Here is a 20,393-nt window from a genome sequence, read left to right on the forward strand (position 1 = left end):
CAGTAATTTACGCTCCGATGCTTACCTACTAGTAGTATACATATCATGGTACGGTAAATGTTATAAATGTATAATAATAAATAATTTATAAATTATGCACTATATATTACGCATAATCGCCGAGCATTTTGGTAAGTTTGATAAATTATTCCAAATTTGTCACTTTTACTTCGGTTTTGCATAGTACCCAAGTGTTATTGATAAATTTAATAAGTACTAAAAAAATTAACGCTTTTACCGGCTATTATGCGTAATACCCAAGTGTGGCGTCGTTTGTAAACATGATAATTCGCACTATATATGATAATTCATACATTTATTTTATCAATATATCGGGGTACGATCGTAAAATTGGTTAATGTTATATCGAAGTCTGACTATATTCATTACACATAATATACTCATTTGGATTTTTTCTCAAATTCACCAATTACATCAGGCTAGGGGATTATTCATAATCGCAGATAAACGATAAATTTCAAGTGTGTATCAAATTTACCAACGACGTTTGGTTATTACGCATATTCGCTGGTAAGAGTGATAAATTTATCAAACTTGCCATGACGGTCGATAATTATGCATAATAATCTGTTAGTATGTATAATAACCGATCATTGCGCATACGTACCGACCGTCATAACGGTAAATGTGATAAATCGGTTATTATATATAATAACCGATTTATCACATTTACCATAGTAAATATAAATAAAACGATGTTGTTAACGGGATTATTCATGTTTTTCTGTCTTAATTTCAGACGGAAGAGGCGGAATTTTTCCAAACAGGCGACAGAAATCCTCAATGAGTATTTCTATTCGCACCTCAGTAACCCTTATCCTAGTGAAGAAGCAAAAGAGGAACTGGCGAGGAAGTGTGGCATCACGGTCTCTCAGGTAAACACCATTCATACATACAAGGTGTTCGTTCGTTGTCAAGTAACTAATTCCCGTATCATTAGTCTTAAGGTAATTTCTATTTGCAAAAAAAAAATGTTTCAAATATTCTCATGTCATCTAATAAGCCGCTTGAGTGAAAAAAAAAAACTATTTCTAGTGCGTATTTCTTTCACGAGAGTTATGTGGGGGGGAGGGGGGGGCCCAATCTTCTGCGGCTGAAATTCCCAGTCATGAAACATTCAGTTTTATAACTTTAAGGCATAACTTCCACCAGAAAATACATTTCGTCCAAGCTCTTAGGGTTAATGTCTACAACGTAATATCCAATGTAAGGTGTTTTTTTTAAACTTTCCTTAAATGATGCAACATAAGAATCTGTTAGGGTGCTTCTAATAAATTGATGAAATAATTATTATATATTAGTAGTGGCCAGTTATCAGTTATTCTAAACACTGGTGAGATCATATCTGGTGGGAAGAACCATCTAGGGCAGTAGTTCTCAACCTTTGGAAGCCCTCGGTTGAGAGTAAATCTGTCTGTGTAATTGAAAGGCCCGGTCATACACACAACTAACGAGAAATTAATGGGAAAAATAAAACTGCGAAGGACTCTCACGGCCTGGTTTGACTTGTGTTATGGCCCGGCGGTTGGGAAACACTGGTCTAGAGTATGCCATGGAGTTGGAGATTGTTTGTTTCGTTGTTCTGTTCGACGAGTTCAGTCTGTCCATTAAATGTACCGAGATGCAATATATTCAGTTTTCTATAGTCGTCCTGCGTCTTCTAACTCCGTGGTTCTCAACCTTTTTTAGATCATGGCCCATATTTTCTTCTAGTGCTCTCCCCGTCGTGGCTAGGGCCCCAACCCCCATGAAGAAGTGAGACTCTTCCTACTTATTAAACTGGTTTAGTGAAAACTAAATTTATGATGAACAAAAATTTTATAAATAAAATCGATCTTTTACCCTCGACCAGGCACAGATCTAGGAGGGGAGAAAAATAGAGATGATCATTCCCCCCCCCCTTCTCAAGAGCCGAATTATATAAGAAAAATAGGTCTATATAAAATATGGGATGATCCAACTAACCTACTCGATAAATCGCCTCACCCGACACATCACTAGTTGTCCGCACCTACCCTGGACCAGAGTTTAGTAAGCTTCTTTCTTGTGGGCGGTTCTATGGTATGGCCATCTTGATAAATGATTTTTTTTATCTCGAACCCATCCTGGGTTCCCGGGCAAAGTGGTGTTCTGAGGCCATATTCTTACCTGGAGGTAACCGTAACAGCTTGCATATTTACACTCGAAAATCACCAAATATCATCATGTAGGCTCCCCGTGGACATGACATGAAGATCCCAAGGAATGCCCACGTTGTTTAAGATGGCCCTGGGTCCACGGATGGCTCTGCTGGGTTCTGAAAATGGTCACACTTTTGTCCAACATATTTGGACATAATTTCACTTGAAAACGTTATTACTCCGCATCTCTCTGTGGTTCCCCCCTTCACCACTTGTTGTGGCTCCTTTCATCTTATTTTTTGATTGATCCCCTTAAAATATCCTAGGATTGCAAAGTGGCCAAATGGTTGAGATCCTCTCCTCCCAGGTTGAGAACCACTGCTTTAACTTCCAATTGGAAAGTTTCGCTGCCTCTGCTGAGCCCAACAAAAAATTCCATGTTTTTAAGTGCAATATTCGCTGAAAATGAGGGAAGGAACAGCGTACGAAGTGTGAAACAAGCTTGGCCATTTGTCTTTATATGGTTTCTTTCCCTCGTTTTCAGCGAGTTTTAAACTCGGATATCTCTGCTAGTATTGAACTTGAAAAACATGGATTTATGTTTTTTATTTAATTTTTTTGGGTCCATGAAAGGCAGGATACCTACTTTGTAATGAAATTTGAAGGGTAAGATCGCATAAGAAATTAAATTTTGTATCCCGATACATATACGGCGCTTAGTAAAATAAATGACACGTAAGATGATCACGCTATTTAAATACTTTTTCTTTTGAAAGTATGTTTTTATAACCAATGGTTTACGAGTCATTGCAGGTGAAACGGACTTGAGTTTTCACTCTGTCTAGTTGAGACTCAAAAAGATCGTGTTTTTTTTTTTCTTCTTCTTAATAATTTGGTGATGTGTGAAACACTTGAAACATTTTTTTTCTTATTGGAAATTACTTCTGAGGGACTAACGGTTCAGGAAAGAGCTATTCGACAACGATATATAAGTTGAAAGCCTGTATATGTTTTATACTTTGATATCAGACTGACTATTCCATGTGCGTACGTTAGTTGTTTGAGATAGTATTCCCCCCCCCCCTCTTGCTCAGGCAGTTTTTTAATTGGTTGGCTCTTTGACGTGCAAATAGAGAGCTAGCCTGTTCACAACTTGTCCGTTCGAGCACTGACTTCTCTTTCTTAGGATATGAGTAATGAGTCGGTCGAGCACGAACTTCGTTTTTTTTAACAGGTAAGAACGCAGGTGTGATAAATGATGAACAATCCCGTTTCGAGACACGTGTTTAAAGCTCTATTCCTTCCTCCGATTCTCCCCTCCCCTCCTGAAGTAACTGCTACAAGGGAGGAGATGTCAGTTTAATGAGATCTCCCTGAGTCAGCCTTCAGCATCGAAGATTATGAACTAATTAATCGATCTCTAGTACAATTGGCTTCATTGTGGGATTTACGACTTTTCTTTTTCTTTTAAATATTTCTAGGTCTCCAACTGGTTTGGTAACAAGAGGATAAGATATAAGAAAAATATTGGTAAAGCTCAAGAAGAAGCAAACCTTTACGCTGCCAAAAAAGCAGGTTAATTTTTTTTTCAATAATTTTGTTTCGATGGCTACACATATTTGCAAGCATCGCGCTTTTATTCCCATTTCCTTTATGCCTGAAAACGATTTGAACACTGAGAAAATTATTGACGGGACGGGACTGACAGTTGATCTTGACACTTTCTCTTATCAATTTCTTCTGTCTATACGCCAGGGCTGAACAATATCCGATGCTCCAGGTCGCCGTGGTAACTAAAAAATTGTTACTGTCTCTTAATATTTTCTTTGTGTAGTTACTAAATTGCAACACAAAATGTTTGAGCCAACATGAAAGAGGGTCACTATACCCTAAAAAAGTCGAAAGCAGCATTATTTTGGACCTTATTCTTCGGGTAAAAAAAAATTTTGCCGCCGAAAACTTTTTTTTCCGGCTCAGATTTTTTTGTGATTTGTCCAGCGCTGCTCTACGCAATGAAATGGCTTAAACTATTTGGAAAGTCAAATTTGTTTTTCTGGTTTGATATTAGTGTTTTATATTGCGGCTTGCGGCTATTACGTTTTGGATAGACTAAAAATTAACGCTAATGATACGTTACATAATTCGGAGTAATATTCAGTTGAACTCACCTTTACAGTCTTTTAGAGCAACCTATCTGTTATTTATATCGAGTTTATAGATATTTATCCGCTCTCTCTCTCTCTTCATATTCATAAATAGATATATAGATACATGTATATATATATATATGACACTTTTTCGGATTGTATTACCGATAGTAGTAGTTGTATTGTGCTCGAGAGAGAGAGAGAGAGGAATATGAGTGTCAAGTGTCTTTCTTCCCTATACCAGTTTTATTTCTCGTCCAATCCTCTTTCGGCTGATAAGAGAGAGCATATTTTTACCGAATAAAGGAAACCCGGCATTGTATTCGTATACATATATCTTTGGATATTCGCTTTTGTATTTTTCTCGAATTTCGTTTGCCTCAGTCGGTAGGTAGGTTGGAGAACGAAGCTTAAATTTTCTCTCTCTCGCCACGCACATATCCCATTTTGTGCAAAGAGAACTTATTATCTAAAGTCAGGTAGAATATCAAAGAGAAGGGTGTTATGTCTGAGGGAAGGATGGGAATGTGCGAAAAGGAACTGGAAAAGGGTTTTAGTCTCCCGAAAGTCATAATTTCAGACTCCTCGTATGTGTGCGCATCCCCATTCGCTCTTCCTCTTATCCTCGATCCCTCTTTCCATTGCCTCCATTAAATGTCCCCATAAACCACAGGACCCCGAGGTTGGCTAAAGCATGCTAATTCGGTATATATTCGGAGCGGTCTGCTTATCGCTGGAGGACCAGCGGCGGACGGCCCATCGTAGCTCGCCGCCGAGAAGCGATGGCCGCCCGGGGACCGTGGGCCCGTGTTTGCCCGTCCACCAGACGTGCCGTCGAGATAAGGAGAGAAAACGTGCACAGTCTTTAATCTGAGGCAGCCGGGAGTAAAGGCGGGGGATCGTCGATCCTTTTATCGCGAGAGGCCAGGCCTGGCCATTCTTCCACCCTCCGTCTTCTCTCTCTCTCTTCTCTTATAACACTTCTTTAACCTTCCCTCTCTCAACATCATTCTCTTGTACCTGCTCTCTGCACATTCACTTTTATTCTCTCTCTCTCTCGGCTGCTTCGTTTCCCTCCGTCCAACTGAGTGAATTTCCACGTCCATGAATTTCTCGTAGCTCGTGTGAAAGTCCGAAACGGAACTCACTTTTAAAATCGTCTGAAATGTTAAGAGCACAGAGTTGTTGTTTTTTTCTTCCAGCTGAGTACTTGTTCGGTGCTGTACGTGGATAGATATAAATGTACGTTTGTTCCCGTGTACTAGCGTCAGACTGCCGCTACTGCTTTCACCCCTCCTTCGGTTTATTCAGTGGTTGAAGTTGTTGCAAAAACATACTTTTATTTCCGCTGATCTGGCTGGAATAGAATTTCAGCTTGTTTTTGTTGTGTAGTCTGAAGAGAATAGCGAATGTACGTGTGGCAAAAGCTGTGCGTGTTCAGAAATCTAAGTGATGCCAAACAACAACATTTTAATATCCCTTTGAGAAATGAGTTCTTTTGGGAATTTATTTCAACAAAGTCTGCTTGATATTGGCTCTTGGATTTCGCAACAAGTCGATTAGTGTGACTGGAAATAAGGTCTAACAAAATCGGTTTTATCTTCGTCGATGTTTTTCGACGAATCTAAGTTACTTCGTTTCCTCGATAAGGCTTCTTGGCGTCTCTGTCGTTCGGTATGCTATTTGATGAAATGCATTGAAAGTGTTTCCGCTCTACCGATATCGGCATCTTCGTTGTTCGACCCAACAGCAATTTAAGACATCATTTAGAAAAAATTCAGCTTGCGACCTTTTAGGTGGAAGGAAGGAGTGAGTTGACATCTGTGACTATCCCGACTAAAAAAAGTCAACCTATGGAACGGCGATTAGCCTTACAAGTTCACTCGGATTAGTTTTTTGTGACAATATCTAGTGCAATAGTTCACCTATAGCAGCAGCTCTGGCTCAGCATGTTTACGTTGAAATGTTCAGCTGTCCATCCCGACCTAATCTTTTAGAATGACTTAGTTTTAGGCTACAATCACTATTTCCATTTTTGTCTTATACAGGGTGTTTCAGAAAAAAATCGCCAAAATAAAAAAGCAATTCAATCAAACAATAACTAACCAAAATCACGTAGGTGCGCAAACGCCACCCGGAGCCGCCATTGGGAGTTGTTACGCCACACACGTTACGCTTGTAAAGCAATCCCGAACTCGCGCAAGGACGTGCACCCGGCGGCAAGCATGCAATCCATGCGAAGTCGAAGTGTGTCGTTGCGTCTGGATTGTTATCGTATGCCTGAATTGCCCTTTGATTTTCGCGATTGTTTTTCTTTCTTTTTTTTTTGAAACACCCTGTATATATTGTATAGCCACTTTCGAATATCTGTCTATGGCACATGATAGTTAACCTCAACTTTTCATTCTATCATGGATGTAAAGGTAGTGGTCTTTCTAGGCCCCCCCCCCCCCAAGACAACCAAAATTCAAATTTTTTCTAATATTCATCCAAAAAATTAAATCTCAAAAGAGGAAACAGCTTTATACATATATGACATCTTAATCAATTTCAGTTGATTTAAAATGATCTCTGAAAGTTAGTATCTCGAAATTCTCTTGAAGAAATTCTTTATGGCGCCCGCAAACGCAGTGTGCCCCCTCCAAAGGTCGATCGTGCTTACGTTCCTGCCCCCCCCCCAATACTAATATAGATTTGAGATGAGAACTCCTTCGACATTGTTACGGAGGAGGGGGTTGAGGCCGTCTGTGGGGCAATCTGATCTTGGGCGAGTCAATCTGATACGTGTATTCAATACGTAGTACTCGCTCAAACTTATTCTCCATCCGTCCGTTTTCATCCTCCTTGTCCTTCCTATCCGGTCATTCTATGATGGTCTTGTAGCCGGACCCATCCTTTCTCCCTCCACCTTCCTGCCTCCTCCATCAGCCTCCTTCCTCGCAGTAGTAGTGGATGTTGGGAAAATCGCTTTATCTCCAATCTAAGGAAGGACTTGTTTCCCAGAGCAATCTGTTTAAATATCGGAATGCTATCTCTTTACGTATTGCTATTGGCGTCGCCAGGCAGAAGCTGAAATCAAATAAGCTCTGTAGTAGTTCCGGTTCAGCTGGAGAAGATAGGAAATTGGGAGGCACTGGGAAACAAGGGGATGGTGCGGAAAATAGAAAAATCAAAGGACGTGGGATAGAATATAAGGAAGGAAGAAACAGCGAGGAATAAATACATAGAATGAAAAAAAAGTAAGAGAGGAAGGAAAGCTCTTTTCTCAGTCGTTGGGATTTTGTTTGAGTTGTGCCAGGAAAGAAGGAAAAAGGGGCCTAGGCAAATGTTTGGCCAGGCTACAACAGAAAAAGCCTTCGGTCCCACAAGCCTTTTTCTTTCCTTCTTTGATTCTGTCTCGATTCTTTTTCTTTTTGCTTCCCTCTGGAGGCAGAATATATCCTGTGCTTACTTCTTACTTCATTTGCTCACGTTCTGTTATTGGTTTTAGGCTTGCTCCTTTTTTTCTTCCCCCCCCCCTTTCCTGGCTCCATTTCTCCTTCCTCCCTAAAGCCTTAGGGGTATTTACTTCGTTGGTTTGTTTGTACGTATATCTTGCTCCTTCCACAACGTTCTTCGGATTCTTTCGAATTATATATTTTTTTTTCACACCCAGATATTTTCCTGTTTTCATTCCTGTGAGTTTTGCTTTAACCTCTCGAAACCAAACTTCGCGTTTCCAGCTTTTCAACAGTTTCAAGTGAGCTGCTGCTGCTCGAATTGTATCAACAACGAGAAGACCGGGTTGACACCTTTCTTCCTACCCTCCTTCACTTGAAGATTAACTTTTGGTAATGACAAACTCCAACTGCAAATGTTGGAACAAAACATTCATTCGAATGTGGCTTTTTACCCATCCCTCCCTGAAGCGTGTTGACTTTGATGAAGATTTCGCTGCATTAAAATACTTAGACAGCATTTGTTTTCGTTTAGTGTGTACTCTTTGAAACCTTTCATCTTGCAATAATCTTATCTTGCTCTATTGGAGCATTGTTATGTTTATCTTCGATAGATTCCGTTGGCTACTTTACTCATATCCTGTGAGGAGTGAGTAACAGACCCACCATCTAAATAAAACTATGCATTGAAGTACCCTATGGCGATATGATAGCTGCCAAGTCCCCTGGATTTTCCAGGAGTTTCTCAAATTTCTACCCCGTCTCCCGGACTCCCAAAAAATTGCTGTCTTCTAAATTTTGAACTTTGTAAGAAAAAAAACCCATTTTTGGGGGGGGGGGAAATTATTCCCTAAGAATTTACTCTGAGAAAAAGACCGGTTTTTTTTTGTTTTTTTTTTCTTTTCGTTTTTAATTCTCGAAATGACGTCAGAGCATGACGAAATGTGTCGCCATTGCGTCAAATCACAAAAAAGTATTTCGTTTTCGCGGAAAAGACAAAATTCGCCAATCGGCCAGGATCAGTCGGCATTTTCGACATCCAAATTTGGTGAAATGATTTGTACCTGCTTTAATCATAAATCCCGTTTCGAGCCCAACGGCGATTTTTTTTTTTTTTTTTTTTTTTTTTTTTTTTGTCATGATTTGATTCGAAAATAGTAATGACGGGAAATTTAACCTACTGGTTGGAGATGATTAGTGACTTGGCGCTAATCGGTGGTGACTTGTACGATGCTAAGGGAGAAATCCTTACAATTTTACTTTTGTTAATGAAAAACCTCTACAATGTGTTTCAAAAATCCCTTTTTATTTTTATACAAAATTTGGATCCGTCCGAAAATCTCCCTAATTCTCATTCTCCAAAGTTGGCGGCTATGCTATATATCGGCATTGTACTGTCCCGCCGGTGGATCGTCTCGTCCTGCTTCAGTTAATAGGTGTTGGTCGTGTTTTTAATGATGCGGACTAGATTTATTGTCGGTTGTATTTTTTTATTATTAGGCGGATGAATGCGGACACCCACGAATAGCGTGTAGTGCACCAGTTATATATTGTATAACTGATTATTAGTATTATGGTATTGAATTATCCTATCAGCCTCGCTGAAATCGTTTCGACGTTCGCCTTTTGTTCCAGACACTAGACTTGGCCGTTTCTCAACACCATGTACAAGCACTTCCATTATTAATGTAGCATTTGTATAGAGTTCAGATAGTTCACTGATGTATTATGATCAGACAAAATAGTAATGGCCGCGATATCGAATTAAAAAAAATTAATTGTATAGCTGTGTGTTGTATCCCCGACCTGAATGCGTTGCTTTGTTTTTCAGTGATGATCGTTGATCTATCAATGATACAAGCAAGAATGTTGAGGTGGTTGCTTTGGAAATGCGCTCGTCGCCTGTTCAGTGAAGTTGAAGGCCCTCCTTCAGCCTCCCCTCCCTTTTTCACCCACGTTGATGGATTCAACCGGGCGAATGGATATCCTCTCTGCCAGTATCTTCTCCCACTTCGGATGCATTATTCCAGTTATTTCGGATATTCCCATTCACACTCTCTCCCCTTATGATATCGACCATCCCTTCTTGCTTGCCTTGGTCAGTCAGTCAGTAGCCGTTCCCGTTCTCTCTCACACATACACACTCGTATTCTACCCTGGTAGTACACGAGATCGTACAAAAGGAGTTGCTAGTTGTCTTCCTGCTTCCACTGCCCCATCTCCGTGGTCCTGGTGCCGATGGGTCGCTCTCCACTTATTCCAATTCCACTCTATCTTCTGTTATGTACATCACTTCTTTCGTCTCGATTCATGGAGCCGTCATCGCTACTATGGACGAGGGACATCGGCCATTTACAAACAGATTTCTCTGTGGAATTGCAATTCTGACAGTATATATTAAAACGAATAAATACTCTCTCGAGAGATGATGATGCCGATCCTTCGCTGACGCTGCAACTATCGCAGACCAATGAAATTCTCATCAATCAATCCTCGTCCATCCGATCAGAAAACCGACTGTGACGGCGAGTCACTCGTCGAACATTACGAAGCACGTGCTGTATGTACACTAGACTAGAAAACACTAGACAGTACACACCTGATGCTTGTATATTCGCGTCAAGAATTTCGAAACCTTGTCATTGAAGGCAGAATATGTCGATTGATGTGGCACGTGTTGTACAGTGATAGATATGGCGATATCGTTAATCTATCACATTTAGAGATCAATTTGTTAATTATATTTATTCGATCTGTGAATGAAAAATAATGCGTGTTACGCGTGTTAATGTAACAGAATTTGTGGGATTCCACACAAAGATCTCCTATTCATTGTAAAAAATGAAGTGATAGTCAGTTGCGAACGTCAAAGTGATTTTGGTTCTGTTCTCTAAGACTTCAAGAGGTTGTTTGGGCTCCAGATTCATGCAAATGATGCAAAGCCGTGGCCGGTGACCCTGAAAGAAGAAAAAATGTTAGGAAAGTTAACCATAATACAGTCGAATCTCGTTATAACGAACGCCAAGAGACCAGAGGAATCACTTCGTTAAAACGAAATTCCGTTATAAAGGAATTCCAGGTTACCTAGCATTGTTCCTATGTAAACTTATTTGGGGGATTAGAAAAGTGTTCGTTAAAACGAAATCCCACTGTAGATAGATATATACGGCATTTTTCTAAGGCTATTTTGCTTTCAGTATGATTTCTCCTCACGCCTGGAAGGAAATTTCTGGCTACGACCGTTTTGTGAAAACATTTGAAGCTGTTTTTATGAAGTACATGATTTTCGTGGTACATTTGATAAATAGAATGTTCATGAAACTCCACACAAGATTACTACCAACTGTTTCTTTCCCCTCTATAGGAAGCTTTGTTGTTGATTCTCTGATGAAATGCTTCAGCGAGTCCATCCACTTTCACGGGTCTTTTGCGTAATTTATCATATTTCATATTGGTCTTATATTCTTCATTCTGTTCTGCGAAAGTTCTCCCTGGACGGCATCTTTATATCTTGGCTACATTAGTACCCTATACTCCCCTTCTGCGTCCCTCCCTCTTTTTTTGCCTCTTTTGAGACACGCACACACTGCTTTCCTATATCTCTTTACTCTCTCTCTCTCTCGGAATGGGCTGACAGGAGTGCAGGGTCCCCTAATTGAATGACCACTTTTCTGTCCTGGACGCCTTACAGCGCACTCCTTCCTCCTTGCAATTTCTTCTCCTTCCATACATGGTCCATACTTTAATAAATTTTTACTCTTCTCTCTCCGTTCTCCCCCATCTTTCCATCTTTTATGCTCACACACATGTACACTCTTTACTGGGGTTGACCGTCGTGGAAGAAGAAAATGGGGTTGGAAGCGGGAACGAACCTCAAATGGATTTCTTCTTCTTCGTCTGTCCACTAAATTGCAATGTGCATTTGGCTTGAGGAGAGTGGTCGGTGGAAGAGTAGCTGTTGGGGATGAAGAAATCCTCTGGAATCTCTGGAAAAAAGAGGAGTTGGAGGACTTGGTGTATGAGGAGAAAGTATCTTCCGTTTCTGACAGCTCCCCAATATTGGGTTACCCTTGCTGCATGTAACGGACCACACGAGAATGTGAGGGTTTTCTGAGGCGAAGTTGAATGTTGCCGCTTTGGCTTCTGAGTTCATATACGGACGTCTTGAAGTTAGTTGATTTCAGAAAAATTTTCCCAAAGAGTCGTTCGGTTTAAAGTCTATTACCATATGTAGATGGGGACGGGGTTAGATTTTTTAGGGGGACATAGAAGCTGGCATCACTTTGGGAGAAACTCGAAAGTCAGCCACCTCGTTGGGCAATTTGCCTGTTGTGGCGTTGTATTTGTATGTATATAATGAAATTTGTAAATCTTCATTTTCTTCTGTTTCTATCAATTGGTAGTCTTAATTGATTTGCCTTTGATCATTTCATTGGTGAAAATGAAGAAAATTATTTCTGAACTTATCAGCGTACTAGGACTACGACATGGCTGGAGGCTTTCTGAACAGCTTTTTCAAATATATGATTTCACCCAATATATACAGTCCTCGTCTGCATAAAATGGCCATGACGCGACGAAAGTATGAACTGTTTTTGGAACAGATTATTGCATCGCTTACGTTACATTAGGAAGTGTCCATCCTCCAACGTTACAACCGTTTAATGGGATTTGAAAGAGATCATATCGTTCACTACCACTAAGGAAGAAGGCTGCCTGGTCTTACCTACCGATCACTTATTCGGCCACAACATGCGCTACTTTTGTTCATTCCCTCTTCGCCATTGAGTGCACAGATCGTGAGGAGCAGAGCAAAAAAAAAAAACCGCGCACGAACCATTCTTGACTTTTCTGTATCTATGTTGGACCTGCCAAGTCTCACGAATTTCTACTCAATGTCTCAGACTCCTAAAAATGTACTATACCTTCCGAATTTCAACTGTGATTGTAAAAATCCCTACTTTTGAGGAAAAAAAAATTATCCCAAGCATAATTTTGTAAAAAATGAACCAAGCGACACATTTCCAGATCACTAAAAAGTGATCGGTGGTATATCACCTGTTGCTCCGTGGCGCATTGTCAGATCCAGAGTACGTAAGTAGCCCGTAGCACATCTTAAGGTCACTTAACTAACCCGTGGCGAAGTTGCAGATCTTACTTAAAAATGTCCCTTTCCCACACCATGTAAGATTTCCGTGGCATATTTACAAATCAACGTGGTGCAGTTGTGATTCGCGGCACATATTTACATATCACTCAAATGACCAGTGACACTGTTCCAGATCACTTAAGTGACCCGACACGTTTTCGAATCAACGAAGTGGTCCGCATCCTTTTTGAATGTTGAACAACTTTGATGCAAATTGTCATCATTGCGTCAAGTCACAAAAAGAAATTCATTTTCGGAGGGGAAAAAGACAAAATTCGCCAGCAGCCAGTGTCAATTCGACCTTTCGACATCAGAAATTAGGGAGATAACCATATGTCCCTTTTCGAGCCCGATGACAATTTTTTTTTGTTGACGTGATTTGATTAGAAGTAGTAATTACGGATAATTTTTAACCTACTGGGGTTGGCGATGGCTTGCACAATGTCACGTTTTTGCAAAGGGTTAAAATCCCTACAGTTTCACCTTTTGTTGATGGAAAAATTCATTCATTGCATTTATTTGTATTCCTTTTGTATTTATTTTTGTAAGAAATTTGGATCAGCTCAAAAATCTTTCCAATTTTCATTCTCCAAAATTGGCAGCTATGCTATGGGGTTTTTTTAATTATACAAATTCTTAGCATCACATATACCGCGTGAGAGTTATGAAACCGTACCATCGCTAATCTTGCCCAATTCTACATGTTTGTGTGCATCGACTCTGGCCATGACATCCTGGATGTGAGTGCGTTACGCTCGTTGTACTTGCTACCTACGTGGTCGGTGGATCGCTGCTGTTGTTATCGTTGTTGGTAGTTTCCCGAATCTTAACGTCGAACAAAGAGCTTCTCTCGAGGAGAAACTAGTCTTTTCTCCGGTGTTGAGATATGTACCAATAATTCCGATTTCTGCAGAACTTGAATAGAGGAATCGCATCGTTGCAGAGAAAAGAGTTCGGGAGAAAATGTTTCGGAAGTTTTAGCGGAATTTCAATTCCTGGTATTTCCTTGTGGAGGAAAATCCTTTTGTCTTCCTTTTCTATAGCCCCTGCGAAGACAAACTCTATGGTTGCGCTGTCCACAGTTTTCCAGAGGAAAAGCTTCAGGATTTCGAGGTGGTCGGAAAGGGTGAGGTTGGAAAAGAGATCATAGGGTGGCGTTGAACATGTCTGCATATGCAAGTGTGTCTGTTGGTGCGTGTTCGGTTTCCTATCGAACGTCAGCTTTTCCGTTGGGCTTTGATTTGCTGGGAAAGTTTCGCCAAATTCCATTTGCTTCTCCCTGCCTTCCTTTTCCCGATTCGTGTCTCCGTACGAGCGGACATTGTTAACGATTACCTTTGTTTCGAAACGGGAAGAATTCGTTTCAAAATATCACTTGGATTGCTGCTGGTCGGTGACTTTTAGGGGAAATAACAAACGCGTGTTTGTAGAGAGGGAGCTCTCAAAGAAGAGGTTGGAGTAAAGGACAGTAGTCGTGTGTGTGTGTGTGTTTGAAGCCTGCTTTCGACAGCTCGACTTTTCTCTCTGAAAAGTTTTGACGAAAATGCACGCAACATTATCCAATGATATATTCGAAATTTTCACGGGCAAATAGAGTCGCTATTTATGCTATGAAGAAACAAGTCGAACTGTGAGTGTGTCTACTCTTAGATTCTCGAGCTTGGCTGCCATTAGCAGAAACGAAATTTATCGTAATGTCCGCTCTTCTATTCCCGAGAAACACGAGTCCCTTTCATTGAAGCTGCGTCGAAAGGACAGTCAAATGTGAAGGACGACGTTTTGCTAATAATTACTATAATAATCCCCTTTGTTGGGCAATTGAGTTGCAAACTAAAGGTAGCCTCTTTCTTCCCTATCAAGTTCAAATGCTATTCGTTTTTACTCTCGAAAATCCGGTACAAGTGGCAACACGCACATTCCAGTCTGATCATATTTGCAGGCATCGATAAGTAAAAGATAATCGGTATATTCCGGTATCATTGGTCCAAAAGCCTTTCTGGTCAAAGTCCCAGCCGGCCACAATCAAGATTATTTTCGATGCGCATACCACTTTACGAATTTTTACCCGCAGACTATGCGTCAAATTTTTACGGGACACGAGTATTCTCTCCGTTCCTGAAAAATATTTTTCGGCTGTCTTCTTATTTTCATATAAATGTTCAATTTGTCACTTTTTCGAGCTCTATATTTTTGAGCCATAAATTCTATTATCGCAATGTAGATTGTGTATGTATGTACATCGGTAGAAATTCATCTTACCCACACCATGTTGAGCATACACACCAGAACTTGAGGATTCAGGGTGCCTTCTTAAAATAAACATTTTAAGAAAGCTTAGCCTCTCCCCACAAGAGTAATGTAATTGTATTATACTAGTCCCCATGCGGACAATCCGGTATCTCGTACGCATGGGAGTAACAGCAAGTATGCCCAAAGATGAAAAACTTAACAGAGGCGCATTGAATAAAGAACTTCTTTGAAAAATGGAACAGAATTACTTTAATTTTTGAAAAGCGTTTGCGCGCCACTGATACCATGGCGTTCCGCGGGTTGATGAGATATCACTTTGGTGGGATTTCCATTCCGTGTCTATCAGGAACATTCGGGTGATTCTAAAGTCCAGAGACATCCCACAGGCTCGAAACCATTGCGATGTAAATCCAATAAAATATCAAGATGCGATTTTCCCCGTAATTGGTATCCTATAATTATAATATCAGTAGTACAGTTACATGCACATGCAATATTACTTCTAATGTACGGTCCCTTGTATCATTGGCAGTATGAATTAGTGAACAGTCAGCCGTGTCAGATTTTAGCTATTGGTTAAGCTGAAAATAGTCGGTGCTCCGAGGTCTGATCGTTATTGAGAGACTTTCCCTGAAGATTTCTGTCTTTCACTCTTGTTAGAAAATGAAAGGGGCATAGTCAGAATTGTCTCACTATTTCTACCTTTGCTGTTGGCTAATGGGAAAGGGCTTCTGAAGTTATGGTGCATAGGCGTCTGAATTGTGTTTTTCTTCCATCGTAAGAAATCCTTCCATCTTGCAGGGATGGGCGAATGCTATTAGGAAATGGAATGAAGTTTTGGTTCTTTTTCCCCGAAAAAAAGTTTCTGTGAAGGAAAGAATCGGAAGGAAAACTGGAAGTGAGCATAGGGGGGGGGGGGGAACTAATAACAAAAGGGCTCGTCGTTGTCGCTTCACCCCCTCAGCTGTTGTCGTCCACGAGGAGAGCGAGAAGGCGACCCACAACTCCCGAACATGCGGACATAAATATCTCCATAGAGGTTGGGAAGAAGCAGCCTTCTTATTCCGTGGTAGCCAAGAAGAAATGGAAAAGCGTACATCCTCTCTTTCTCTCACTCTCTACACACATATATGCGTGGATATATTTCTACGGCAATATCTGGGAAAGCTTCGGAAGGGGCTCTTCGTCCCTTTCTTTTTCCCGTCCCATGTGTCAGAGGTTTTGATGCATTAATGCTATTCCATTTCGTCTTGTCATCGTGGGACGTATTTTTGCCGAACAGCGACGCGCATAAACACTGAAAACATAGATAGTACTGGCTCCTGCGCGCGCCACTCGCAAATGTGTATGGATCATAGATAGATGTATGTGTGCCTGCGTGCGCGCAGCATTACCACCACGAGAGCTTGGGATTCGCAAAAGGAAAATGTACCACCAGCAGTAGTATGTATGTACGAGCGGCGGCTACACCGTGAGTTATAGTGAGTTTTTTCGGGTGAAGGAGAGAGTCTGAGAAAAGTACTAAGGAATTGCTAGGCATATAACGCGGTGAGGAAATGAAAAGAAACAGGGAGAGCAGGAAAAATAGTAGCATAAGCAGGAGAAAGGGGAAAGACGGTATCTCTTATATCCATTTCCTGATAGATGGGACCGTCTTATGTAGGTGCACGTCTCCATTCATGTTACACATACGAGCTACAACCGCCTGGACGACCTTCTTACAGCACTCTGAAAAGCAAGCTCCCGACGTACATTGGAGCAGAGCAGAAATTTACATTACGAGCAGCGGCTCCCTCCCTGTCATTGACCATGGCGACCATCCGGATTTAGCATAACGGCAGTCCAGGGAGTTTTACGGTGACACATAATTCCCCTCCGGAGGAAAAAGAAAAGCTCGCATCTCTCAATATGTGTGTGTGTGTGGACTTGGTGTGTGTGTCTTTTCTTTATCTCTCTTTCTTCTTGTTTTCATTCCTATGAAAATGGTGCATTTCGCATATAGTCAATTCCCCGATTGACCATTTCACGGTACGTTTGCACTCGAGGGAAGAGAGAAGTTGTGTGTGCGCTGCATCAGCTTCTCGTCTTTGTGACTTTCCTGTCCTGTTTTTCTCCGATTTATAAATATTTGAATTTCATGAATTTCCTCTTCACACCGGGAACTTGTTTAGGAATCCGGTTCGCTTTAAATGACCCTCTACGTGTATATGCTATTTGGCCTGGCTTCTGTTTCCCTTGTGTATTCCTCGCGTTTACGTCATAATCCGTCTTGATAATTTTAGTGCCTAACCTAACCACAAGATGATTGTTTCATTTTTCGGTGATGCATCACCATCCATGTCGTTGGGCATTCTTCTCGTCTTGGACGCTAGTCTGACTCTGTAGGATGTAGAGATTGGGTGGACATTCCTTCGATGTGGGTCGGTTTCGTGTCATCTCCATGAAGAGCGAAGTTTTGTGTGAGATTTTACGGACTAGGGGGTTTTAATTTTGAGCCTTTTGCGTTGAAAACATCTTTTTTGAGCCAGGTTATTGTTTAGGAGGACACTGCCGTATGGTTCTTCCTATTAGAACTGACACACGCCGACGATCGAGCACCACTAGGGATGTTTTATTGGCGATGGAGATGAAACCAGGGCCTGCTTATGTGGGTGCGATCGCACCGGGTCGCAAAATATTAGGGGCAGTGAAACAGGATATATATATATATTGCTCACGCATTACATCTTGACTTTGCTTATTGAAATCGTTGCTTGAAATTTTATAGATTCATAGATACGTCATAGGAAAAAATATGTGCCGTACGCCTTATATACACAGCTTTGAAGTGGCGGCAAACTTAGAGGCGTGATATTAGGCATCGAGAGGAACAAAAATTGCCGTAGAACATCGTATCGCAAACCACGTTTAGTCGGTGAAAATCGAAAGAATACGTTTGAAGGGTGTGACGTCGAGTTGGACAAAAAGGCCAATGATAAGTAGGAAAACACATTTATTTAAGATAGCATTTATACCTTCTCGGCGGCAACTCTTGTAATCATCTCTCTTCGTCTGACATTGAACTGGCATTGACACAGGCTGTGTTTTAATCATGCTGTCAAATAAATGTTTTTTTCTACTTATCATTGGCCGTTTTGTCCCACTCGATGTCACACCCTTCATAAGTATTTTTGCTATTTTCACCGACTTAACGTGGTTTGCGATACCACGTTCTATGGCAATTTTTGTTCCTCTTGATGCCTAATATCACCCCTCTGAGTTTGTCGCCACTTCAAGGCAATACCCTGTATATTAATCGATACACATATAAACACGAACCCATGGCTAGAGATGGGTCCTTGATTTTTTGATAGTACCTCGAACTAAAACTTTTAAAGGGCTCGTATTGATTTTGATGATTTTGAAAAAATATATATATAGTGTAGCTTGAAGAGTAGAAAATATCTAAGCTCTATAACTGGGGGGCGTCCATCATGTGAAGGCTATGGTCTTGACATTATAATGACCCCCCGGGGGAGGAAGATTCTCTGCGGCCCCTACCAACAGACTGAAAATGCCAATCATCTCAATTCTGAAACTTCCATGATGTACATTGGACATTTTCCCCTAGTACTTTAGTCTCGTTGGCACGATCCCCCTCCCCCATGCACCTATCCCACCTGGTAGGCTCATGCACAGTGTTATACGCAAAAAAAAAAAAAATTTGAAGGGTAATTTCACTCCTCTCCAAAATTCTAAGGGTATTTTTGTAAAAAAGGGGGTATTTTTTTTATGAAAAACAGAAATAACTCTATAGAAAATAATGTAAAATTCGAAGGAGTATTTTCACTCAACGAAATTCGGAGGAGTAAAATTGAATTTTAATGCGTGAATCACGTGTCTAGGTGCGTATTGGCGGACACTGCTTATGCATTAAGACGGCCCAGCATACAGCATCCCCTCTCGGACAGGGTTTTTGACGAACCTTCAAGCCAAAACTCCTAGTTGGCTGTCATAAACTAATTAACAGTAGATGTACGAAACAATTAAAAAATTTACCCATGGTCTATGGGCTAGGCTAGGAGGTCTTTAACTTTTCTAGAGTCGCGAGCACTGATTTCTACTGATTTATGGTCAGCATCAGAAAAAGCATCTTTTGATAACTCCGACATAGGCTCAAACTTTTGGGTGCTTGCTCACTGAAGCACCCAAAAGTTTCTCGGTGCTCACGAGAAACAGGCTGAAGATTTATGGGCTAGAGCTTTTCAAAAGTCGTCGTAGGTGGATTCAGTCACGAGTCATCTGGTGGAAGGGGGGCCCTGGATGAACCCTTCGAAAGCCTTGTTTTGTACTTTTCGTTGTTCGCAAGAAAGATATTTCTACTATTCTAGTGAGTGACTCGTCAAATCACTACCTCACGATCATTGAGAAAGCTTTAGACATAGCAAAGCCATTCCATCTCAATAATTTTCATTGAGGTTCTGGGTTCACGTTTCATTGGACGGTTATTTCTCGTGAAGGGAAACCACACAGAAGTGGAAAATTTTGCCCTCCGACGACATTCGACTCTTAAAATTGTTTTCATTGGTGGTTCCAACCTCACCCTGGATTGTATCATCCGTTACCGTGTATTATTGATGGAAAAGCTGTATGGAGCGACGAGGGTTCACTATCATCATCGTATTCATCCTCATTGGAAAACTAGCTTTCTTTGTTTTAATGCTCGAGTCATTATAAATCTATCCTTTCTTGTGTACTGTGGGAACTTCTTTCCTCTGATGAAATGTCTGAGACATTCTGGAAAACTACTGACGTGGTGACTCTTTCTGCTGGATGTGTTTTGTTTTTTTTTGTTTTTGATGCGGTTGCATGTTGGACATCGTACTCATGCGGATAGGCTAGTTGCATTCGGTAATCGGGTGAAATTGTCATGGCTATGAATATCAGTCGGTGCTTTATTAAATAATTATCATTCCATTTCCGTTTTTGGAAACATTTCTAATTAGGGTAATCATATTTTATTCCCTATTATCGGCGACGGCGACCATCTTCGGGATGTGAACCCGGGGCCGTAAATTCTGATCAATTTCCTGCTCCGAACGCCGTAAACTTTGTTGTTGTTGCTGCTTGACGTTTTCGGTCGCGTACGTATGGTATGTATGTATTTTGTGGTTGGTAGCAGCTCTCCGTGTGCTTTTTCTTTGTATAACGCAATAAATAACGTTCAATAATATGACAAATTTCGTTCGTTTCTCGGGGAGGAGGTCACGTGATTCCCGCCGTATTAAAT

At 40.9% G+C, this 20,393-nt stretch overlaps 1 protein-coding gene across 2 annotated transcripts in view; it reads left to right on the forward strand.

Annotated features, from left to right (window-relative positions):
- LOC149087823 (pre-B-cell leukemia transcription factor 1-like) overlaps positions 1–20,393 on the forward strand; it is a 313,057-nt gene that overhangs the window by 276,919 nt on the left and 15,745 nt on the right. For both annotated transcript variants that reach the window (XM_089231736.1, XM_089231735.1), the window contains exons 5-6: positions 761–896; positions 3,623–3,716. In XM_089231736.1, coding sequence (XP_089087862.1) covers positions 761–896; positions 3,623–3,716 — 230 coding nt within the window. The remainder of the gene's footprint in view (positions 1–760; positions 897–3,622; positions 3,717–20,393) is intronic.

The sequence above is a fragment of the Pholcus phalangioides genome, unplaced genomic scaffold (genome assembly GCF_987345545.1).
Source record: "Pholcus phalangioides strain wild (caught in Gottingen) unplaced genomic scaffold, Ppha-v1.0 ptg000004l_1, whole genome shotgun sequence".
NCBI lineage: Eukaryota > Metazoa > Arthropoda > Arachnida > Araneae > Pholcidae > Pholcus > Pholcus phalangioides.